The sequence below is a fragment of the Seriola aureovittata genome, chromosome 18 (assembly GCF_021018895.1).
Source record: "Seriola aureovittata isolate HTS-2021-v1 ecotype China chromosome 18, ASM2101889v1, whole genome shotgun sequence".
Classification (NCBI taxonomy): Eukaryota; Metazoa; Chordata; class Actinopteri; order Carangiformes; family Carangidae; genus Seriola; species Seriola aureovittata.
In genome coordinates this window covers 5097643-5123867 of record NC_079381.1, presented here as the reverse complement: position 1 = coordinate 5123867, position 26225 = coordinate 5097643, and the positions used below count along the sequence as shown (strand labels likewise).

General features: G+C 39.7%; 1 protein-coding gene across 7 annotated transcripts in view; it reads right to left on the bottom strand.

Annotated features, from left to right (window-relative positions):
• Positions 1 to 26225, bottom strand: part of cacna1bb (calcium channel, voltage-dependent, N type, alpha 1B subunit, b) — a 170999-nt gene that overhangs the window by 101917 nt on the left and 42857 nt on the right. For all 7 annotated transcript variants that reach the window (XR_008830252.1, XM_056402913.1, XM_056402910.1 and 4 more), the window contains exons 6-7: positions 3583 to 3674; positions 3053 to 3205 (exon numbers count right to left, since the gene is read on the bottom strand). Coding sequence is in view for 6 of the 7 variants with exons in the window: in XM_056402913.1 (XP_056258888.1) it covers positions 3053 to 3205; positions 3583 to 3674 (245 nt within the window). In the remaining variant the exon portion in view is untranslated. The remainder of the gene's footprint in view (positions 1 to 3052; positions 3206 to 3582; positions 3675 to 26225) is intronic.

Sequence of the window (26225 nt, the reverse complement as noted above, 5' to 3'; positions counted from 1 at the left end):
CTATCATCACATATACTACTCTTTCTGTAAAGTCAAATTCATGACTTTGCATTGAGACATTAATCAAAGCACTATTTTATGATTGCAAAGTCATTGTGTGATCGGCTATACTCACATTGAAAATGAGTGTTCACAGAGAGGGCTAGAGGCTAAGGAAAATAATTTCAAGTCATTTCTACCTTTTCTAAAAACCTGGCTTAGTGTTTACAAAAAGCCAAGACAGAAAGAAAACCATGTTTCAGGTTTAGGTGTCAAAGTGTGTATGTGGTCCAACTAATCAAGGCGAGTCCTACCATATATGCGCTTCAGTTTTCAGGCTTGTGAAGTGACATAGAGATGATATAGTACCAGAATACATGGAGGCTGCCGAGAGTTTGTTTAAAGGATGTGCTGACACATATGTCAGCAGATGGGGATCAGAATAAAGAATAAATGTGCTGAGTATAACAGATGCCTTGTGCAACCAGCGTTTCATAAGGGGCAGTGCCTCGATCAGAGGCTGTGCCAAGTTTTAACGATGATTTGCAGAGCCAGACTGCACAGCCAACATCTCTCTGGTGTCACTCCAGTAAGACGCGTCCTTTCCTTCTTACTGACAGGTGCTGTGTCAGCCGGACTCTTTCAGGATAATATGGGAACATCTCTCTGTTTTCTTGTACTGGGTGCAGCTCTTTCATGAAATTGGACAATTTGCAAAAAAAAATAAGTACAGCTCATTATTTGAATTACATGTGATTTTTTTCAAATAACATCTGTGTTTATTTTTCTTTATTTTCATTTAAAAAACAAATATGGTACCATCAAGGACATATTTGATCGTGCTATTCACTTTTAAAAGTCACACTGATGACGATGTTAAACATGCTGCCATCAAATTTATGAGACTAGTCATGAATATTTTAGTGAACCATTATGAGTTACAGAATTTCAATGCAATGAGCAGTGGAAATGGGACACTGATAAATTGAAAGCAGCTGTAATTCAAATACTCATCTGTTAACATGAATTTAGTGAAGACTACAGGAAATCTTAAATCATTTAAATCATTTCAGACTTTGTGGAGCTTGTGTGTAATCTCATTAATGCCACAATAGAAATAATCCAAATTAGACCTTGTGTGTGTTTGACAAGCCCGTGCTCAAGTGAAGCAACACCTAATGAATATACACTAGGAAAAACATGCAGACCTACTCAGACAAACATGGTCCTTACAGCACTCGTTCACACATACAGACAGATACAAAGATACAATATAGTATAAAGATATATATATATATATATATATATATATATATATATATATATATATATATATATATATATATATATAGACACACACACATACAAAGAAAAAAAGAACACAGCAGTGGTCATGTACAAAGTTGTTACCAGTGCTGCTCAGCATAATCGAACCCTGCTGTGTGTCTGACTGAAATAACTCAGTAACACATGTACTGTACATTAGCAGGCTGTCACAACAGCTCACACCACTACGAGCACCCTGACTGGGTTGACACACACACACACACACACACACACACACACACACACACACACACACACACACACACACACACACACACACACACACACACACACACACACACACACACACACACACACACACACACACATTGATAGATGCACATATTTTACAGCTGGGCCAGCCAATAACCCTGAAGTCACACCTTCACACTCTATCTGACACCAGTGTTGGGGAAATAAATCTTCATCATTTTCATCACTGCATTACACAATGTGTAATTTCAGTCAAGCAATCTGACTGTCTAAAGTATAACTACTATAATGCTGTAGTAAAAAATAACTCTAATAGGAGCCTGGCTGTGTTTATCGGAAATATTTTTTATACACACACACACACACACACACACACACACACACACACACACACACATTTAATTTCTACACATTAAATGACTGTCCAGGTGATTCATATTCATGTATGGTATACTTTGCATGAAAGTTAACCTCACTACTTGTGCTGTTTCTGAAAACATCTTTCCAACCTGACAGGCAGCCATTGTTTTCAATCCATTCAGCCCCATGCACACTGCTCAAGCACAAGGAGAAATCCAAACCTCACTTTGTTGAAGTTACCAGGCTATGACTGGACAATCACTCTTCGGGACAGGGGTTAATCAAAAGCTTATAATGCTAAAATGACTCAGTGACATTTTGAGTACTGCTCTTTGTGTCACAGTTCTCATAGTGTCCTGATAAGTTCTTAGAAAACCTGCTGAAAGTCTAAGCACTGCAAAAATTCACATGAATCTATTTAAACCATAGACTGTAAATAAAGATGGATGTAGCCTTTGTGACAGCCTTTTGTGTGATATGAAGCTCGGAGTGGGCTGCTCTGCTGTTGCCATCTTGGCAATGTCTGACTCCACCTAACTCCCGGCTAATCCAAAAATATGCAAAGAGTTGGGGCGTGTGCGGAGCTCAGACTTTGGTGCATGCCAGTTCAGTATCTGTGGCAAACATACAAAAACACAGCTATAAATATAAGTTGCTCAGCAGCCACTCACACGGCAAAGAATGCCTTGTCAGGTTTTATTGCTGCCTCACTAACACACACTTCTGATGCAGCAGAAAGCGGGAACCAGCGAACTGCAACCTCATTAACGCCATCTGAGTTAGCATTTGATCAGGAGGCCAAGTACATAAGCATCCCTATTGAGTTACAGCAGAAGCTATCAATCAAAACCTGACGACTGTGAAAATTCCATTCATCAAAATCAAGATGTGAAAAACGGCCGTCAAAAATTCTGCTGTGCACTTGTTTGTTATGTTGATATAGGCACGCCGGCTGCCAGTTCTGCGAATGTGCAACTACTCATAAGCCACATGTACATACAGAACTTATGAATCATTTATGCACGCCTTCATAAATATGCAATGCAATATATGTTCTCATCCGTAACAAATACAGGAACACAGCTGAAAGAAAAAAAAGTTTTCCTGGCGTCGACTCGGCCGATGATCAGTGTTGTCGTACAAACACAGGCCACAGCCAAGCTGTTGCTCTCACCAGTGTCGATCTTGAAGCAGGTGTTGTGGAATTTGCCCATGTAAAACTCCACCCCGATGATGGCAAACATGACAATGGCGAAGAAGAGCAGCAGGCCGATCTGCAGCAGAGGAACCATGGCTTTCATTATAGACTTCAACACCACCTGGAGACCTGAGAGACAGACAGAGGAGGGGCAGAGGGGAGGGAAGAAAGTCTAAGCACTTGCTTCTTCTTTTTATTATTTTAGACATTATTTCTATTAATTATAATAAAACTCACCGGAGATTTCTATTGAAAACTTTCCAATTTAAAAGACAACTTCATAAGACAATCAAAGACTAGTTTACGTCATATAATCTTAATCTTTTTCTACATACTGACCAATCAAAAGCAAGAGACATTAACTGTTATAATGGCCCATGTGGAGGCTTTAATAGGTGTAATCTTCATGGCACTTTTCAAAACTATCTTACAAAGTGATAAAGCGTTTAAAAACAAATTACAAAAGCAAGAATGAAATCTCTTTAAATGATGGTAAGGTGACTTACTTGGGATTCCTGACACGAGTTTCAGGGGTCTCAGCACTCTCACCGCTCGCAGTGTTCTCAGGTCAAAGTCTGAACCCACCGTGGCCAAGATTCTGTAAACACACAGACACAAACATGCAACAAGAACATTAAAAACCATTTATCTCCACACACTGTACAGTGTTTCCTCTACATTCATTTAGCAGTGGCGGCCCGCCACTGCTAAATCATAGCCGCCACGCCTTCAAATTTCTTTTCTTTTTTTATTTTTTTATTGTCGCAAATGCACCACCGCCACATCTCTCCACCTTCACAGCACAGCCTGTGTGATGATGAGCGCAACAGCGGGGGGAGGGGAGGGAGGGAGTGGGGTGGTTGGGGGATCCTATTGGAGTTAATTACTCGCGAGAGCGCGGCCTTGAAAGTGACGTCACGTCAGGCACCAGGTGAGAGTCAGAGAAGTGTAGTCGTGAGGAATAAGGCAGCGAATTACCGGAGAAAAGGTAGACTTATTAGCCAACTCAGTGACGCTAACTTGGGTAAACTAATTGATAGCATTAAGCTAATATCTACACGTCATTATGTATTAACTGCTGACTGCATTTTCAGATGAGCTCGTTCAGATACTTCTCTAAGAAGAGAAAGACAACAGATGAAGAAGACGCTAGTCAGGTAGCCTATCATAAGCCTTTTACTGACTCGTAAATGATGATGGTTAGGTAAAAAATAGTATTTTAATGTTCACACTTGTAATCAGATGTGATGTGAGTGTAAACTATATAACGCTGTTAGCGTTACGTTACTCACACTTTTAATGTAACTTATTAGACAAGTAACATTAGACAGGGAGGAGTTGTTAAACAAAGTGGAGGAGAGCAGAGCACAGCAGCGGGAGAGCTGGGTGAAGGTGCAGGGGAGAGAGATGAGCCTGGGTGCAAACTTTGCCACTGACTCTACCCCCCCCCCCCCCCCCCCCCCCCCCCCACTTTGCCACTGACTCTACTCTGACTCCCCCCCGACAGCATGCCCCCACTGCTGAAAAAAATCCTAGAGGAAACACTGCTGTACAATATAAGTCTCTGACTAACCATTTCTGTTCTTATTATAAGGTGATGTCTTGCTTGTTTTGTCCGACCACCAGTGTTATAAAACAGAAAAAGCAACATATCCTCACATTTGAGAGACTGGAACTAGTGAATACGTGGTTCTCCTGCTACTCCTGCTTGACAAACGACTGAAAGAATTAATTGATAATGAATATTGTTGCTGATTAATGATGATGAAGTGATCACAACTAGGCTGCAACTGGAGCTTCCATTTTCATTATTGCTTTATCTCCTGATTATCTTGTCTGAAAACTGTGAAAAATGTGCATTACTATTCAATTTACAGTAACCCAAGTCATTGTTGATTACTCTTCCATAAATTGCCAGATTGGTGAATTAATCACTGCAGCACTGACACAATGACTTTTTTTTTTCATTTACGTTTAATCTGATGTTTATTTTTTTCCATTAATACATTTTTTATGTTCTATACATTTTCAAAAACTGGTGAGAGTCTCCCGGAGTGATGTCTTCAAACTAACTGATTTCTTTCTCTCCAAAACACAAATATATGCAGTTCATGATGAAGTAAAACAAAGAAAATCATTTTAATAAGAGTGAAAACATAGTTTAGTGTTAGTCACACACACACAGCCTATAGGTTGGTCGCATATGTAGCTGATTACATCATGTGCCGTTTATCTCCGCTTTTACCTAGAAGTGGAGAAGTGACTGTGGCTGGTCGTTGTATGCATGTGTGTGTGTGTGTGTGTGTGTGTGTGTGTGCGTGTGTGTGTGTGTGTGTGTGTGTGTGTGTGTGTGTGCGTGCGCGTGTGTGTGCTGGCCATTGAGCCACAGCTGGCAGCCCTCATTACAGGCAGACACAGAGGGGGAGACTTAAGTGCTCCACTGAAACACACAGAAAAAAAAACATGCTCCAGGCTAAGGAGAGAGAGAGAGCGAGAGAAAAAGAGAAAGAAAGAGATATGCAGTTCATGCAGGAGAGAGGTCAAAAAGAAGGAGAGTAGGACTATGAAAGTAAGAATTACTGTAAAGACACAGAGGATAAGTGAACCAGCAGGAATGATATCAATTTGATCTGGAATCTAAGAGAGAGACATACCAATACATTCCCCACTTTGTGAGACCTTGTTTCATGGCTGTCGATTTAAACAGAGATGATGTGATATGTCTCTACCAACTTCCAGGGAAGCTAAACTATTCCTATCAACATTTTGTCTTGTAAACACAAGACGGAAACTGATTTCCAGTGTTTGGTTGTGCGCTACAGACGCTCAGTGGTGCAAGGTTGTTACATCAGTTTCTGTCAGCAGTTGCCTGAGAGAAATGACAGAGAAGAAACACTCCTGAGAAACTGAAACTGAACTGCCACTGAGTTTTCCCTTTACTATTTTTCATGCTGAAAACAGTGGTGATGTGGGTCTGGACCCAGGACTGAAGAAGCTGAGGCCAAGTCCTCAGTACTGTGGTGTGGGACGTTTGAATAACCTGATGAGGACTTTACATTAAACAATTATACATTACACAGTATGCTACACAGGGCGGGGTTTAACAGGGGAGGGTTTAAAAACTTTTCAATCGTGAGGCCAGATAGGTGCACGGTTCTAAAGAAGGGAGGCTCATTTGAAAAATGAGAAAAATGTGTTAAGACTCAAATTAAAAGCCATAGAATAATAAACTGTAGATTATTAATGGCTTCATTTTTATTGAATAAATAAATGCCAAATCCATGAATAGATAATGAACAATGGGCCTCTGGATAAAGACATGGGAAAGACCCCCCACCCAGACTGAAAGATTAGACTAGAAATGACCCTTGTCTCTCTTTGTTAGTTGTTCTTCGTGCCTTTGTGGTCATTTTTTTTGGTGGCACTCTGCAGCGAGTTCTGCCTTACATTTGTGTTGCAACCAACTTAGAAAAGAAAACTTCCATGTTTGCCTTGTTTTTTTATGCATTACAGAGTATAAATGATATTATTTATAACATCCCAAATGGGTCTGTTTTTTAAACCTCTCAGTTAAGCACTATAGGGAGTCCCAAAGCAGGTAGAAAATCCTCAAGGGTATAACAGCTTTTATGTAGAGGGAAGCACACTGATGACTAACTGAAAGAAATTCTTCAAAACAAGTGCAAACACAAATAAACACACAAACACACAGACACAGACACAGACACAGACACACACACACACACACACACACACACACACACACACACAGAAACAGTAGAAAACAAGAAAGGTTGCTTATTGCTCCCTGGTTACCAGTTGGCATGGTAACTGATAAAGCACATCTGTGCTTTATGGGAATTATCATTATGGGTGAAATCAGTCTTCTGGGATGAAAGTGTCTGTTTAGTAATAAGGAATATATTGTTTTATACATATTTCATGCTCAGGCTTTGCAGCTGATCAACTTCTGACAGTGATGGATTTCCAAATGATTTTCTCATTACAGTTTCCCACGTGCACTTTATGATTTTTATTTATCATACTGTTTTATATATTTCAGGTTTATGTGGGAAGGCCAGATCAAAAAATATGCCGTGAGAAGTAAGAGATCAGAGCTGAGGGATGATGTAGAAGACGACATATTGATGAGGCCTGTGCGTAGAGCAAAAAGCCTCTTAACACCACTTATCTACAGTAATACCTGCACATCAGCACGCACATGCAGCCCTGCATTCAAACCTACAGTAAATTCACCGTCAAGAATAAAATTAGCGCTGGAACATTCAAACCCAGTGTCTCTCCGTCTCTCTCCATGGTGCTGAACATGTAAACCCACTCTCTCTCTCTGAGTCTCTCTACCTTGTGCTAAAACATTCGCTCACAGTGGCTGCATCTTAGTTCATGACTGTCCAGAGGCTGAATTCTCGTCATAACGGATCCATGAGTCTGTGCAAAATCAAAGGCTCGTCCAGATGTGGCTGAGGAACACACGCACTTCTTTTGCACAAATTTGGAGGACACAAGTGTGTCTGTTGTAGATCTCAGTATCCCACAATCCACTGTGCCCCATCAATTGTGAAATGAAATTTTACAGGGAAGTTTTTCATTATCTATATACATTATATATATGTAGGACTACATGTGACAACATGAAATGTATTGTGCAAATCACTGCTCTTGAAAACACCAAATAGTGACTAAAAACCACTAATGATATATTACATTTTTCTCATTTGAGTCCAAACATTTCAATTTGATTCAAATAAAATCAATGACGACCGTGGAAATTCATGGTACACAGTGGAAAGGTAACAGAGGAATCTCACAACCCATTACCTATATATCAAAGCAGGATGAGCCTCCATTAACCAGACATGACAGAGCAGCTTCACCAAGTTCAACCCAAGAAAAAAGCAAATGAAAATTTTGTGCTCAACAAGCCTAAAAATGATGAAACAAGCTCCACACTATATGTGCGCACTGGTGCAACAGATAGAGAGGGGGACGAATTAACAATTCAACAAGCTGTTAAATGATACAGGCAGGCTCCTACATCTGTAACAGTGAAGTATGTGTAGGTAACAATTTTTTTTTTTTTTTGCCAATTCACCGTTCATCAGCAAGAAAAAGAAATTCAACAATCGCTGAGCTCCTGAAAAAAACTACAAGATACACAATTTACCAACTCAGTTTTGCAGTTCTTCACTTTTCAACTCTTCACAGAGGTCAGAGGCCATCCTATGTCAGCTCTAATTAGACTAATGACTGTCAACCACACATCATGCGATGCCCAGGTGGTGGTCCTTATTTGGACCAAGCTTATAACCCAGCATCTAAACCGGGAAATAAAGATGATAGGTTTAGGTAAAGAAACAGCATAGAAGGAATTAAAAGCAGTGCTGTTATTTCTAGGATTTGATGACAACAAACAAAATTCAAACTCATAAAGCTAAAGATAACTTTTATTTTCTCAGGTCTTTAATGATACACAAACAGTCTCTCCATGTTTCTGAAACATGGCAATTCAATATTTCTCCTGATAGGCCATTTTATGACCCACCACTACTGCTTCTTAAACCACTGCTACCACCAATCCTGCCACGATATGTACTGTGCCACTGCAGACTGCACACCCAATCATAGAGTACGACCTCGTAACCACACTGAATCACCATGGAAACCACCTTATAGACTCCAGTAACCACCCAGATTGACCATAGTAACCACGGTATATACCCTAGCAACAACCTTGCAACTATTTGAAAACACCCTAACAACCAATCAGAGTAACTATTTGAGTCACCTTAATACACCGAATTGCCGAACACCTGCCAGCCTACATCTGCTAACAATTACAACACATTAGGATCCTAAAAAATGTTAGTGTTCTGTGTATGACGTTAATTGACAAACGAGAAGCACACAAGAATAGTCTATTCACAGTGAATAAAGCCATTGTGACCTGAAGACACAGAATGAAAAGCGGATATAAAAACATGAATCATCCCTCTCTTAATGCCCTCCACAATCAATAACTCACTTTGTTTTGCTAAGTGCACACGTGTATGTGTGTCTGTGTGTGTGCATTTGCCTGTGAAGGGATGATTTGATGACTGTGTAGACAGACGGTCGGGCAGGGAGCAGGCACAAGAAGAAGCTATGAGTTTTAATATCCCTTTATCATCACCACAATATATCCATGTGGGCGCCAGACACTGGCACAGGAAATACGGAGGGTGATGCTATCGTCTGTCACTTGCTCACACACACACACACACACACACACACACACACACACACACACACACACACACACACACACACACACAGCAGTATTGTCGCACACAGGTATCATGTAAGTATGTTCAAGCAGGTTTCGGAGAATAGAGAAAGGAAAATAGACAAATACATCCACAAACACACATTCATACAAAAGCAACAAAGCAAACGCACAAGAGTTCAACCATACCTGCTGTAGGTGCACAGATTCTCACGTTCACGATACAAGAACCCACTTCCTCTGAGACTCATCAAATATATCTCAGGATCCTGTGATTAAGCCTTTATCGCTGGATTATGAATAGAACCTGAACTAATTTAACCTTGAAGAGACAATGGCAGAACAAGACAGCGAGATCAGACTGATTCATGCTGTCCATCTAAATCCAAATAAAGAAACACATACTTCTATTCTATAAAAGAATTAATTCATTAATTTAAAAAAAAAATGCACGTGCTCAAACGTGACTGTGTGACTGATAATCATGTTCATTCCCTGGTAAACGGACATGCTTTTTAGAACTGAATCACTCTTCCCCCCTCACGCTTCCACAGTTGAGCTTTCATAAACATGAATGGAAGTGTGAAGTGGCCAATGAATGAACACAACTTTACGCCCCTCTGGCAGAAATTAAAGCTCCACTAATCAAATGGGTGCATGTAATGTGGAAGGGGTCGCTTGCAGTGATTAACCCACAGAGAATTAACAACAACCCTGCAGCTATGTGGAGCTTTTTATGCCTCTTTTAGCTCATTGTTTTGGTTCATTTCACAGTCAGGTTCACTCTCACTGCTCCTCTTAAACTTAGTTTCCAGCAGCAGCAGGCAGATTCCATTATAAACACACTGTAGCAAATACTAGTTGGACAAGAAAGTGGAATATCTAGCAGCTAAATGTTTTCTTCTCAGGAATCTGCAGGGACCAAATCAGAGCTAATAGGAGAGTGAATATTGGAGTTACATTCATCAGGTGGACAGAAACAAGACTAAATAATGCTAATGTTGCTATAGGATGTGTAAATAGGAAGCTGCCTGCCAACAGATTAGCTGTAACAACTTTCAAAGCCAACAACTGTGTTGTTTGCTTCGAGCTTGTTTTGGCGCTTTAAAACATGATTAATTTAGCTTTGAGAGAACAGTGAGATGTTTTGGGGAAAGTGCTTATTTGCTTCAAGTTTGCAACAAGTTCTAGCTTGTTTAAAGAAAGAGTTGGATGGAGAAAATGAAAACATCTGAAATGAAACAGAGATGGATTCAGGCAGGAAGATGTGGCTGAGAAAAAGAGAGGAAAATGGTGACACGCCGCTTCCTCGTGAGGCTGAGTGATGTAGTTTAATTACTGCGACCCTCCCCAGCTGGGGGCCGGGGGCTGTGATTGAGTTTTTCACACATCCAGGATGTGTGTGTAAGAGGAGACTGGGGCTCCCAGAGGACAGACAAGAGAACATGGTGCTGACAACCTGACTGAATAACTGCCTCCCTGCCTGTCTGTCTGAACACTACCAGCTGGTCACGGACTGTCTGTCTGCCTCTCCACCTGTCTCTCTGCTCGCTTTTCTGCATCACATTTTAACAGAACCAACTGGTGAATATTTTAATTCAATACCTGCTTGCTGAACTGGCACTGTTGTATTATGTATGTCGACCCGCCTGTGTGCCATTTCTGCTCAGTAAATAGAATAAGGGGTGAGAATTAAACCTGAACCAGCCCAAAGACTCTTTTTAAACCTTTGGAAACAAAACTGAAAATAAAATTTTTAAAAAAAATGCATATTTGTAGTTTTATTTTTTGACAGATTTCCCTCACCAGCCTCTCATACTCTGGGTACTTGTGAAAGCATCATATCAGTGTATGGCTTTAAAGCTTTATTAATATCTTTCTGTGTCTACTAGACCACTATCAACATAATCTCAAATTACATTGATCTGCTGTTTGCTTCAGACTCAAAGGCCCACGGATGAAATTGTTGGTTGACTGGTTCAACTGCTCTTGACAACTACTGACCAGATTGCTATGGATTGTGGTATGGACGCTCATGTTCCCCTGAGGATTATGGTAAACAAACCTTTTTTTGTCTAGTACCACAATTGCATCCATATTTCCTCTCTCTGCTAGTTCGGTCCATGACACGGCATTTTGAAAACAACTTAGGAGGTTTTGACAAAACACGCTGAGGATTAGATTTGGATGATCAGGCAGTAGACCTCTTTAGATGATATTTCTACACAATCTTCAGTCTATGTCTTTGTAGCAAACCACTGAGCGTGAGCACTTCACGGAAATTTAATCAAAATGCAAAATTATTTCATTAATGTGGTGAAGTGACCTGATTTTCCAGCTATTTTAATTTACCAGATTTGACAAAAACAATCAAATTAATTTCCCAAAAAATGTTCTGTATGGCAATGCATGTTGATATGGTGATGTAAAATTACAGGAGCAAAATAGTCTACACCTGTACAATCTGAGTCTAGTCTAGTGTTTGTACTTCTGCATGTCTGTCTGTCTGTTTCTTTCTCAAGAATTGGGTTTTAGAGCTATAATTGCATCATATAAAAAAAAGTCAAAATTATCTTGAAAATGTACACACACACACACACACACACACACACACACACACACACAAAACATACAGATTAGAAAATAAGCCTCATCATTACACACAGACCATTTCTTGCCAGTTAGACCTCATTTCTACCGTCTCATCTAATAGGAAACGAGCTAACCAATCATGAAACAGGCTTTAGCGTGTCACATCCTGTTTTGTGAGTAAAACGTGGAGTGAGTGTGTGTGTGTGCATGTGTGTGAATGGTGCTGTGCTGTATTGCTATGACATTATACGATGTGAGCGTACAGCTGTGACAGAGTCAGGAGAGCAAGCATTTCCCACAATGCACATGAGGACAGAAGGGGGTACTCATGAACTCATCGCGGCTGCCAAAGCCACTCGCCGTCAAACATGGCTGCTGTTGTAGTGCTGTGGTTCTAAATTAACACTGCATGCGTGTTCGTAAATGCACACACAGACACACACACACACACACACACACACACAGGCTTACTCCTTATTAGACTCATAAACAAGTCAAAAGCAGGGGCCTGAAAAAACAAACGCTCACATCCCCAGGCTATGTAACGTAGTTCTGATTTTCCTGATCAGCTCAGATCTGACAATCTCCCATTTCCCTCACAACCAAGAACAACTGAAAAAATATATTCTTTCAGTAAATATTGAAGTGGGTGTTCTTGTTACTAATTTCTCTACATGAGCAGCAATTTCTTTCTTTCTTATTCTGCCTCATACCTGAAGGAAAATGAAATAAAATTCATAATACCGCATGTTTTATTAAATGGATGTTGTGTGTTTTACAATATAAAGCATTTTGCTGAGAAAAATAAAATAAAAAAGTCTACAATGGACAGTAATGACCTTTAATAAATTCGAGGTAATGGTATAAGTTGTACTTCCCACTCATCATACATCTTTTATTGTTCTTTTCCATCTAGCTGACATAATAGTTGATGCAAATTTGCCTGTTCATTTACTTTTTTAAAAACCACGTTTAAAAGCAAGTTTAAGGCAAAGCAGCACTTTGCTTCCCCTTCCTCTCCTCTGGCCACCTCCTTCTTCTCCTACATCTGAAATTTTATTAAGAAAGTTTGTTGGTTCCAAGGTGAAGAATGAACTTTCAAACTCATAGTTAGCAAAGTCTCACAATCCAGGACATAGACAGACCCCTGGTATTCAGCAATGAAGGAGAATATGAATCTTTTGTAGACTGGTGGCCCAGGAAATAGTCAGATCACACCAGAGTTACTGCCCATGAAAACCAAAATATAGGTCATTCAATCGGTTACAATACCAGGCATCCCACCCCAACTTATCAAAACATACACAGTGTGCTCTCCATTGCCAGGAGTCCATTAGTTAAAGTGAAATTATTACTGAGATCAGTGGTTGGTATTTTTTTTTCCTCACACATACTGTAGGTGCCTGACGTGAGTAATGACAGAATCTGAGAGAGGAAATGGAGTGAGAGAGTGAGAGAGAGAGAGAGAGAGAGACAGAGACAGAGACAGAGAGAGGGCGGAGAGAAAGGCTGTTGCAGTGGTGAGCACAGAGAGGTGAAGTGGTTGGTGTGTTTGTGTGTGTGTGTGTGTGTGTGTGTGTGTGTGTGTGTGTGTGTGTGTTGTGTGTCTCTCCCGTTGGCCCATTTTTAATTTTCGCCTATGCCCCTCAGAGGGTCTGTGCATGCCACTGGGTAGCCACCTAACCTGAGCCTCACCTGATGATTAATGACCACAAAAAACTGCTTTGCAAAGCTTCCTTCTATAACCCTGGACATTTCTGCGGGCTGTGTGCCGGTCTAATTCTTTGTATTTTTACAAGAGCACATAATTAACAGAGTGAAAGGTAAAACAATCAAAGCAGAAAAGCCTAGAGGTCTGATTTGGAAAATGGACTTGTTGAAAGTCCACCATATTGTTTATTTTCAGAAGGATTTTTAGAGACCTGATCTGAATGGCAACCTCTGACAACCAGACCTGAGGTTGATTAGACCTGCTCCAAAATGAAGTAGGAACAGGCTGCAATAGAGAGGAGCACCAACACCAGTAGCAGCCTGACACTCCACCAATTAATAAGCAGCTGTGGTAAATCTCATCTGCCTCAAAAACACACTTTTCTCCTGTGATGATAGAAAGTCTGCCTGCATCCACTCCAGTATTAGACATATTGACACACAGACCCAACACTCTACGTGAGCCAATTAGACTGACTATAATTTGGACCAGGCCTGACTTTGTTTACTAATCGAGTGGACCCATGAAGATCTCATGTAGGGGGCTGTTTAAAAGCTCTCATAAGAATTGACATGGATCTCTTCCAGGAAAGCAACACAGGTTTTCCTGAATTCACCAAATTTGTATTTCAAGGCAAACCTGAATCTGTACCCTGTGTAGTTTTTGACCATGAAAAAATGTAACACGTAGGTTTTAACGTGCATGTGCAGGTGACACAACACACACTTCTGCAAATGGTTGCACACTACTAATCTATAAGTGGTGATAATGCAGCAAAAAATACAGCATCATGCCGGCAGATGCAGCAAAGAAGAAGAAGACTGCTGTCAAATAAACACAGATTGGAAAAATTACAGGTTTCAAAATTTTAAGAAAAAATGGCTTTTACAAATATTTTATGAAGAAGGAAATGGGTTCAACACATTTTTTAGACCTCAAGGATGTACTTAATGCATTTCGGGAAGTAACACTAAAAGTAAAGAGAAACTTTGTTTACAAGAAAACTCCACAGGGCACCGTTAAACCTGCAATAACCTGCAATCTTTCAGCCACTCAGGGACAGAAGAAAACAGTTGTGAATACAACACTGACAAATCATCATTTTTTACATATCCCGCAGTTACAGAGCAACATTATCGTTCATTTGGAGTCATTTTACTGGCCACATGGCAAATGTAAGTCGAATAAGTAAGTCGTAAGTAAGTAAGTAAGTTGAATTCACTGTTTTAGCTCTGTGTTAGGTCTTCACCAACTCATGAGGGAAATATCTGGCTCTTTAGCTGCTAATGTTCCATTATGTCTGTCTGTCGTTTGGTGTTGAACGGGTAGCTTACAGTGGGCATAACAACGCTTTTTTGCTGTAAAAGGCCGAAAATGGCACTGTGAGAGTGAAAAACTGTTTCAAACAAAACAATTAGAGCCTGTGTAGCAGTGTGGCCTTCAGAGCTCTTATTATTATGATAATGATTATCAATCACAGCTGTGACTCAGTGCTAACACCGCTGATCTAATACCGACAGCTCCGCTGTTTCTTAAAGATGCTGATTGGTCACAAGTTGCATGTCCTGCCCTCCTCTTCTTACAAACCATGATTCTTTAACTAAGCTCTGCTCACATTAACTTGACAATGTTGTAAACGTGTGAGCATGTGTACACACACACACACACACACACAAAGCACAGTGCACAAGCATATCTTTTTTGAATGACATTATATTCCATATTTTTGCTTTCTCTTTAAGCAGACGCATTCATGTCAATGTCACAGTTTGATGTCTGTCATCTCAGAAGTCTAGAAATATTTCTTGTTAGTTCAGAGGAGTAAAATCTTTTCTACTAAATTCAAAAACAGAACAATGAACATCCATATATAATACACTCTGCACAGTGTTAATATGTGGTATGAAAGTGGGACACAGCTACAGCTGAACTTTACTTTAGAATCCCAGCAGATCAGGTTGCGTTTGGAAAACTTAACACACACAGAGTCCTGCTGTGTGTGTCCAGGTGTTCCAATAAAAGCGCTGCAGATCAGATAACCTATCATCACACCTGGATCCAAACAGGAAGCAGATGCAAAACATACAGGCAGCAGGGAGCTGGGATGGCTGTCACATTAGTCAAAAATGGAGTGTCAGGACACAGTATATTGTACTGTTTTTGGACACGCCATTCAGCCACATGAGAGACAATGGAGTTACTGTAAATTTATTTAAATGTCACAAGCAGTGACAAGCCTAGCAGTCTGTGTTTAGGTGTTAAAATATTACAGTTCATTATTAGAAATTGTATTACTATTAGTGGTAGGACTATAGTGCAACAGGAGTACAGGATGTACATAATCCAGCCATTGAGTAACATGGAAGACTATATTTTCACTATATGGGAGCTATTGTTATTGGACACTTCCCCCCAAGGAGACATCCTGACAAGATGTGCTGTGATTTATGTGTGTGAATGTAATAAAGCCTGGCCTCCTCAGCTGAATCCGGTCTGAAAAGCTGCACGGACATGACATTATGGCACAAATTCATTGCATGAGTAGACAAGTCATTGTATAGATCTTGAGGTACATCAGTGGAATTGTAGCCGCAGGGGTTTGATGAATCTGGACCTTCATGTAAAACAGTGTTTCCTGTCGGACTCTATTCTGTCTGTACTGTATGTAAGTATAGTCACAGATGAAGTAAGCAAACCTTTCTCTCTATTGTGCTTTTGAAAACCAGTGTGTTCACCCAAACATCTAATAAAGACAAACAGAGAGCAGGAGAGAGGAGAAGAGTAGACACAAACACACACAAAAACATTAATAAAAAGTCAGATTAATATAAAGCCAGACAGTGTATTCAACAGAATTTGTTTTTCTCTGTCAGAAGAAACAACATGAGATCAGTAAATACTGTATGTATCTCCTCCACCTGCAAACAAACTCTGAAACAAAAACAAAACTTTTGTAGCCTCAAGGCTGGAAAACTTATTTTATTCCACAATGTCTGCAAGTATCATATCATTTATCATCATAAATATCACATCTTTTTATAGCTCCTAAATGTATTGTGCATCCTTTTATACACATTTCACTCAGAGGTGTAGCGGTGCATATATGCAGGTATATGCAGTGTAGAGGCTATCCACCTCTGGAAGGAGGATTTAACGTACATCTACCTAAAAACAGCTACAGATACGCATCAGTGCACACCTTGCAAACTGCAGGTAATCATGTCACAGGAGAGGCAAAACATGCTAATGCTTAGGGTCCCAAAAGTGAAAAGGGGGCCCCCGAAGGCCCCTCATATTTTTTATCAATGACAACTTTAAATCCCCTTAAACCTCCAATAAAAATACTATAGTACAGTACACCCATCCCCACCCCACCCCCGCCCGCCCCCAAAGTGGGGCCCCTGATGATGTAGCTGTGCTGTAGGTAAGGTCTACCTATATCTTGAACGTGAGGCAATCAGGGAACAATTGTAGAGTGTACTGATAGTCTGCATGTGTGTCTCGTCGATGGGCTTCGATTGGGCTACGAACTGTGAACGGGAGACTCCACCCAGAGAGACACACAGCCTGAGATGTTCGGTATTTTTGGAAACTAACACTAGGACTTAAAATAGTGTTTCATTTCAGTGTTTTCGCTGCACAGCATGAACTCGTAATATCTGACTCACTGGAAGGTCAGTGCTGTCTACCCCTTGATTAACAGCAACAAACCACATTTCATTCAGTTGGTGCAAAAAAAGTCAAGTCAAATTTATCTAAAGAGCACATTTAAAAAAATAAATAAAAAACTAGGTGTTGAAGTGCTGCACACAGAGAACACAATTCACAAGTCATAAATTAAAATATTTAATTTGTGGCTTTTATTTAAAAATTCAATTGAATTGCAGACTAATTATTTCATTTCATTTTACAGAATTAAAAGTTAATGAAACAATTAAAACAAAAGTAAAAGGGTACTAAAACTGTGACAGACAAAACAGAGCAATTATTTTTGTTAAGTTGATGATTATGGGGACTTGAAAACAACTGTGTAGAGAGGTCTCGAGCCAGCAGCAGGCAGAGACACTGGTCTGACACTGGGAGATAAACTGATCCACAGTCTGGAACAGAACCGGACTGACTCAGCTACAGTTCCCGGCTTTTACAGACATCCTTTTATTAATATATAGGGTATCATATATTTACACTATCACCAGACAAGAGTGTCAACAATGGACAATACTGCAAAATAATGTTTAATGATATAATTCGCACTTTCTGCCATTTCTGCACATGGTAACTGCAGCAAGGTAAGAAATAGACGGTAATGGTTAATAATAAGATGAACATTAATCACAGGTCTGTGATGGGATGCAAACATCATCCCCTGCACTGAAGTCAGATGTGCTACTTACTCTCCACGACGCTACATGAAGAGCTCCCTACCTGCTCTGGGACTGAACATAGGCAGTGGAGTAAGTCATGAGGCGTGGGATCATCCAATATGGATGTTATTCTCAGGAATACAGTGAATTCTGTAGATGCACAGTTTCAATATGAGACCGACTGTAGGAACTGCAAAGCTTAAGCACAACAATGTAATACAGAGCAGGAAAACATATACCTAAACCAATCAATGGACAATTTAATGATAACTCAATTGAAAGCTAATAATTGCTGTAGAAGTTGGATCGTAACTGGATCAACCTGCATATGTACCTGCATAAGTTACAAGACCAAAAATCCTCTAATATGATCTTAACCTTGACTTTATTAATCTAATAATAACCCTAATAATGAATTAATCAGGATTTGTAATGAAAGCCTTCCACTGTTAGATTTACTGTTTATCTGCTGTCATAAACAGGACCCCGCTCTGGTGCAGATACACAAACCGCAGAGTCTATTTTTGTTTTCTTACTATTATGATTGCCATATTGATTGCAAATATATATATATTTTTTTTTTTTAACTTCATTTATTTTGGGGTTTAATTATCTTTTCATCTCCCGCTTGCTCCTGTGATCACAGAGGGAGGCAGTTTCATCCAACAGTAATCATCATGTCTCATGCAATACTATAGCTGACCAAAAATCTGACCAGGACATTCAAACTTCAAACCACCATTACTCATTTTTACCACCTCCGCCTGAACAAACTGTCCTTTATTTTTATGTCTGTCTATTTTTATATATTTCTGTGTCTTTCTTGCACATCTTTTTTGTGCTTCTTGTGGTGAAAAGAAAACTCCAGGCCTGCTGACATGCTAACAGCCAGGCTGTCGTTCACAGAAGTCTAATCAGTGGGGAGATCTGTCTTTCTTGGAAGAAAAATTCCCTAATGTGCAGCCACCACTTGCTGAATTTGGATCACTGTCAGACTCTGTCAGAAACAGATTCCCAGACTCTCTCCCTCTGTAAACTTACTCTCGATGACAGCGCTTTGACAGGACAGAAACAGCGATGTACTTTCTTCCTGAAAACTACTTCACATTATAATATCAGACATATAAAATTAATATCTTATCTAATCCAAAAATGTCATGGTTAATTAAAAGATAAACAAAGAGTTTGTTTTTGAGTTAACATGTGATAAAAGCTCATTAAAAAAAAACTACAATACAAACTGAATAAATGAATAATTAGGTTCTTCAGTCATGCAGCTGGCAAGGTGCAAAACAATTTAGCCAGATAGATGAATATATGCTGTGACTAAGCATGACAATATTAATCAGAACAATTAAACCATATTAATGTTTTTAGCTAACAGCTGAGAGCAAATGCAAAAATACAAATGACAATAGTGATTATCTAAGATGAGGGAGGGTAGTATGGAAATATAGTCCCTGCAGCAGTCTGCAGCTGATGCATGTAAAATAATGAGGGTAGAAAAGAATAGATATATCTCAATTAAATTAAGTGATCTGGATTAATTAAAACATCTACATATGTAAAGATAGTGTTTAACAAGACATGAGAATCATTTAACCAAACAAAGATGCTGCAAATGACCGGATCCATGATAGTATGGAATCGCACCATTTAACTGCTGTTTATTTCAAATGCTGTTAAAATGAAGCGCCTGTTGAGAAGTGAATAAAACCCAAATAAACAAAGTTTAGCCTCAGCCTCAAGAGGATGGGCCCCTGAACTTCACTCTGAACAAACAAGCATGGCGTGTGTGTGTGTGCGTGTGTGTGTGAATAAGTAAATGAGAGGCAAACTGTAAAGCGCTTTGGATGAAAGTGCTTATATAAATTCAGCCATTTACCACTGAGGTTGTAGATCAGGTGATATGCATTTTAACAGACAATGACAAAAAACTTTTTTGTCCTTTAGTCTGTAGGACACATTGTTGAAATGGAGGACATATCTTTTCCTGTTGAACCTTGTCTTAATGCTTATATGCTGAAAGTCATCCTGACAGTCATCCTCACCCTGCTCACGTCCCACATCAGCACACATTTCTGTTGTTTAAACACAACCACCATCTTTCCGTAAGCTTACAGATACAGATCATGAAGGACAGAACACAGTCAGAACACTCTCTGATACACTGATGAAATCCAGGCTGCAATGCTTCCACCAAAACATATTTTTGAATAGAGAGAAGGTTTTTAAAGTGAGAAGAGGAAAAAACTTTCAAATACAACTTCCTCAATGTGGAAACAACAGGTTAGGATGGATGGACAAGTCACTGCCTTCATCCCTTTTCCATTAGTAGTGCATGAGCAGCGGGAGGAGAAAGACATTGGTGATGTGATCCAGCGAATGCAGGAGCACAGAGCATAAGCTTCACATGATTCCACTTATAAGACTGCAGTGACTTTTTTCCTTTTAGACTGAGAGGGACTGACAGGTGTTGAGTTTTCTTCTTTTTTTTTTTTTTTTTTTTTTAGAGGAAATAAGATTCTTTATTTCACAAAGTTTTCCTTAACTTATCAGAAAAAGTCCTGATAAGAACCAGATGTCAGCAAGTTCTCAAGTTTTCAAGCAGTGTAGAAAAGTCATGTTTCAGTGAATACTTTATCAGTAATCAGTTTATTAATGAGGAATACATTAGACAGGACTGACCCGACCATGTTTAAGGTCAGTGAAGAACCAGTTTTCACATGGGATCTCATCTCTGAACATAAACAGCTCAGAGCTTCAGTCACTAATCAGCAGAAATTCATGTTTCCTGGTAACCAGACTCAGTCTCAATGGGATCTGACTGACAAAAAAGAGTTAAGTGGAGTGAAGCTAAAAAAAAAATCTGCTGTGCTGCAGGCACCCAGGGTTTTTATGGGTGAGAGAGGATATAATCTATGCTAATCAATTTAGCCTCTGTTGACAAATTAAAATTTTAAGCAAACATAATGATCGCTGCATCGTGGCCAAGCACAACAGACATAAAAGTAATAAAATATGTCCGAAAGTAATAAAATGTTTAATATTTTTTTATACTTTGAAAGCCTATGCTGAGTTACATAAACAGGCAAAGACTGCCGAATAACAGTGCAGCCAAAAGTTGTTCTGTCACGACTGGACATAGAGTACAAAGTGCAGCATTTCTATCTGAAATTTGGAAGCATAAAGTAGCATGACACGGAAATACTCAAGCAAAGTACAAGTACCTCAAAACTGTACTTAAGTACAGTACTTAGAATAAATGTACTTAATTACTTTCTACCACTGCTGATACAATTACTGAGCCTTCATCACATGTATTTTAATATTGTTCAATAAGACAACCAGGTAAGACTCCTGATTACCTGAGTGAAAACAAAGGGACTGTCTGTTATAGAAGCTAATATCGAAAAGGTAAAAGACTAACTGAACCATCACACCCACACAAAAGAAAACAACTACTCCTTCGTTGTCTCACTGCTCATGACTGAGCACCAGTGTTAAAAAAATGTTTTATAATATATGACATTTTATATTGGTAATGAAATGACAAGGCGACGGTGCTAAAGTTAGAAACTAGCTAACATTAGCATCTGTAGATACTCGACATAATCTAATAAGAAAGTTAAGTGTATTAAATAAGCTGGATAGTTAGCTGCCGCTACTACATTTACAGTCTCAATTTGCTCGACACAATGGAGCAGAGACTTGAGGACGTGAGCCACTAACGAGATGAACATGGGAAATATATTGTAATATTTACAATTACAGGTAAGAAGGAGTTTCAACCCTGTGCACTTTTGTTTTTACCTCTTTTGTGGGAGTCAAAGGGGTCAGACCCCCACCCCCTGCTAATCTGAACTAATTAAACACTGAAGGGGAAACACCATCTCAAAGAAAACAATACAGACACCCATGTTACTAGATTAAGTCCCAGTCTGCTTCTGCACACATCTCCTCCATTTTACTGGCGTTAACTAAATCACTCGCATCTGTTTGTGTTGCTAACAGCTAATCTGTTCACTCACTTGTACCCAGCTGTTCTGCTAAAAACATCACTCACTCACTCACTCACTCACTCTCACTCACTCACTCACTCACTCACTCACAGTAACATCACCAGGAACAAATAGTGAGTCATCTTTGATGTAGGAAATGAGCAGGACACATACTGCAGAATCAACTAAACACTTCCTGTTCTGCCTCTACCCGCCTCTAATCTGTTTACATGCCATGGACTGCTGATTTCATGTCCACCCCCTTTCAGGCTGTTTATTTTAACATCCAGATTTATTATTATTATTTATCCACCCACAGAAGAAAAAGACCAAATCTTAAACACAGAGCTGTGGGGTTGTTTTTTTTTCCTCTCATGCAGAAAATCATTTCAGAATAGGACGGCAAATGTGTGTGCTATTAAGTTGAGCCAGTGAAAGATGAAAAAACGGTCTCAACATCAAAACATGCCTTTGTGCTCTGTCAGTGCTCAGCATGCCTAAGCTTTGCAGCGCATGTGCAGCTCTTTATTGCTTAAATTAAACCTCTCTCACACGGCAAAGTGAGATTTAAAATCATTGAATTATTGACTCCATGAAAGGCCGGCTCCCTGTTCTGGCTCCGCTACATATTACCCATTAACAATCACGCCTGCATGGAGTAGATGATCATTTTCTCTGTCCGAGGTTGGATGAGAGAGGGGAAAATAAGACTTTTTAACATTAGATTTTTCATGACCATTTTAATGAGACATGCATAGATTAGCTGCTGCATTACAGCGCCACTGTAATGAACTTGAATATCCTCCATGGAGCCATGTCAAGCCACTTTGCAGTAAAAGTCAGTCCCAAATGCACCTGTTTTATTGTAAGTGTGTTTTAAGTGTCTGCTCTGTGATGACAATGTCAGCAAAATTGTGTAAAATGAAAGAAAGCAGTCATAAATTGTGTCTTACTTGTTGACTGGTGCTGAAGCGATGGTATAAATTAGAAAAACAAGCCAATTTCAGCAGCACTGAACAACAAAAAGTATCTCCATCTTAGCTCTGTATTTCTAATACTATATGTTTTTACTGGGTTTTTCAAAACTTCCCATTACAGATTTTGCAAAAAGAAAATGCAGAGGCCTAAATTTACCCCACCCCCTGGAAGATTGGACCAACCCTGCTTCCTAAAATTAAGTTCATTTACAACTCATTTCCAGTAACAAACACCTGGCATGAAACTTCACCTGAAAGCGACGTGATAATCTTTACTCAACACCAGCTTTCCAGCATTATCAAGAGCTTTCAACTGAGCCATTTCAAAAACAACTTGGCGAACCATACACTGATGAAGACCAAAGGTTGAAAGTCCTTGAAATAGCTAGTAAGTTTTTCAAGCTTTTTTTTTTTTTTAGCTAGCAGCAGACTGAATGTTAGACTGATTGTCACCAAAGTTTGCAGATGGTATTTTGAGGAAAATATCTCAACAACCATTGGATCTATTGTTATGGAGTTTGGCACATGCATTCATGTCCCCCGAAAGATGAACCATATTAACTTTAGTGATTACACATCAGCAATGTCATCACCCTGTTTCCACCTCCTGCTTCAACAGTGTCTACTTTTGTTACCAAGACCATGAAGCCTTCGTAAATGCATCTTTACTGGGGCTGTACAATGCATCTTCTTTTTCTCATATATACTATCTGGCAATCAGAAAATCCCTTGGCATGAGTTTCAGCGATGATTTCTACACAGCCAGAGAAAGTAAAAGTTGGCATTTTGGTCAGTTATGAAATCCTCCCGCACTGGGGAGAGTGTGTCCTGTCGGGCTGCTGCACGCCTGTCAGACACTGCCGGACACTGCAGCTGAGAGAATCAGAGCGGCCAACAGAAACGAGTCACGCTGCCCTGCCTCGCGTTGCCCGCTGCTGCTCTGCCCTGTGTTGCCATCACCATCTCCACTTCCATCACAGTTGGTCCGGTGGTTCGGTCATTTTAAAATAAAGTTCACAGCCTGCCACACTTTTGCTCCAGCATTGCTCTGTGAACTCTGACGCAGCTAAAAATGTGTGTCAACTCTTCTTGACAGACACATTGGCTCATCGACTTGGGGAGCAGCCCTAATCTTTAATAATTCTCATATACTTACTATCTGTCTCGACGAATCACTAAATAACTTTAATATCCCATGCAAAGCAGTTATGAATTCTACTGTACCAGAAAAAATACACCTACCTGCAAGAGTCCCTGGCTAAATAACAGCTCCAGGGACTTAAAGAGAAATGCAGGCAAGCAGAAAAGAAACGGAAAAAGGACAAATCATAGGTGCCACTTGAAACTCTGAAAGACCTGATGTGCACCTATCAGGGAGATGTAAAGGATGTGAGGTGATTTCTTTTCAGTGGCGGCCCTTGGCCCCCTGTTGTTTTCTATATACTGTACATGCTTCCACTAGGTCACATTATAGGCAATTACAACATTCGTTATTGTGGATGTTATGCTTCATCAAAAACCAGTGCTAAAGCCAATTTACAGCTAATAATCAGCTGACTTTTTGTCTCTCTGAAATTAAGCTGGCATCTCAAAAATCAGGTCTTTTTCTCTCCTGCTGACCCCATTTAGGGCTAAGCCTAATCTCACACCTGCAGCAAGTAAAAAAACACAGCCTCTCAACTTTGAACCAGCTTACAGAGTCAAGATCACACTGTATTACTCCCGTTTTAGTCCATCTTCATTGGCTACCAGTCAGTTTTAGAATTGATTGAAAGATTTTACTGGCACCTAGTTACACTGTTGAATTATTGCTTCCATACAAGCCAGAGCACCGCCTCAGATCTTCAGACGGGGCCCTGCTGGCTGCTTCAAGACTAAAGGAGATCGGGCTTTTGTCCGACGCCCCACCCTCTCTCTTTACACACACACACACACACACACACACACACACACACACACACACACACACACACACACACACACACACACACACACACACACACACACAGAGCTCAATAAAATTATGGATGCAGGCTATAGCTAATCAATGCTGAAAATGAACCTGTGTGGCCAGTTCTGTTCTGAAGACCATCACCCATAAATCACCTTGTCCATACAAGGCCATTACTGAGAGCTATTAAACTACACAGTAATCAGCCTTCAACTCATTAGCAACGAGAAGATAAATCAACACAGTGGCTGTTGCATAATGGAGGCCTTATCACTCCAGTCAGCAGCTTTTTGGGAAGAGAAGGCGTAACAGAGCTGCACTTTTCTGAAAAGTAAATTTGGCAAAATCAAAGAGGAAATCCAGGTGAATGTTGGGTAGACTGGGACTTGAGAACATGAATGCTAGACTAAGCTCTAAATATTAAAGGAAGTGTTAAGTGTTTAATAATGAAGGCAGAGGAAGACACTTGCTGTAAAGAGTAACAGCAGGAGATTCAGATGTTAAAATGAAAAAACAGACACAACTTTTAAATGTATTCAGAGAGGGTTCTTAAAAACTATAGTGTAAGTATCGTACATACACTGGCTATTCATCTCTTTTAATCTGAACCAAACAATAATGGATATATTCCAGTGGTGAAAACTGCACAACTGATCAAATCCCAGGACATGCATGTTACATATAACTATCTTACACATTCATGCAATGATCATATTGATATGAAGTACTTTTTACACATAATGTGTAGAGAGAAGTGACTACGGCTTGTCACGTGCAGAATCTAAGCTTTCAATAAATATTAAGTATTTACATCAAGTGTGAAAAAGCGGATTTTTTAATACCTGAAAAATGAACTGAAAAATCTGACTTCTGTGTAACAAGAACTTTTTCTTAGTGTGAAACTGAACTAAACCTATAACAACTAAGCAAACTCTATTCAGTGATGAAAACTACCACACAAAGCTTACAGCGTGAGGCCAACGTACACAGCTGTGTTTAATACATATGAAATGTGATATATCACACAATTTCACACATAACAGTGTATGCATACAGCAGCATTTCACTTGTGATGAGTCCACATGCAGTATAAGAAGTGTGAAAAGATTTGAATTAAGGCACTGATGACCAAACATGTTTCACACTTCACAGACTTCACTGTCACTTTCTGTTTGTGTTTTCTGTTTGTGTCTGTATGCCAACAAGAACGGATTCCCATTACATATATGCAGTTTTTGGACATTACTCATATTTCCCATGTATGCATGAA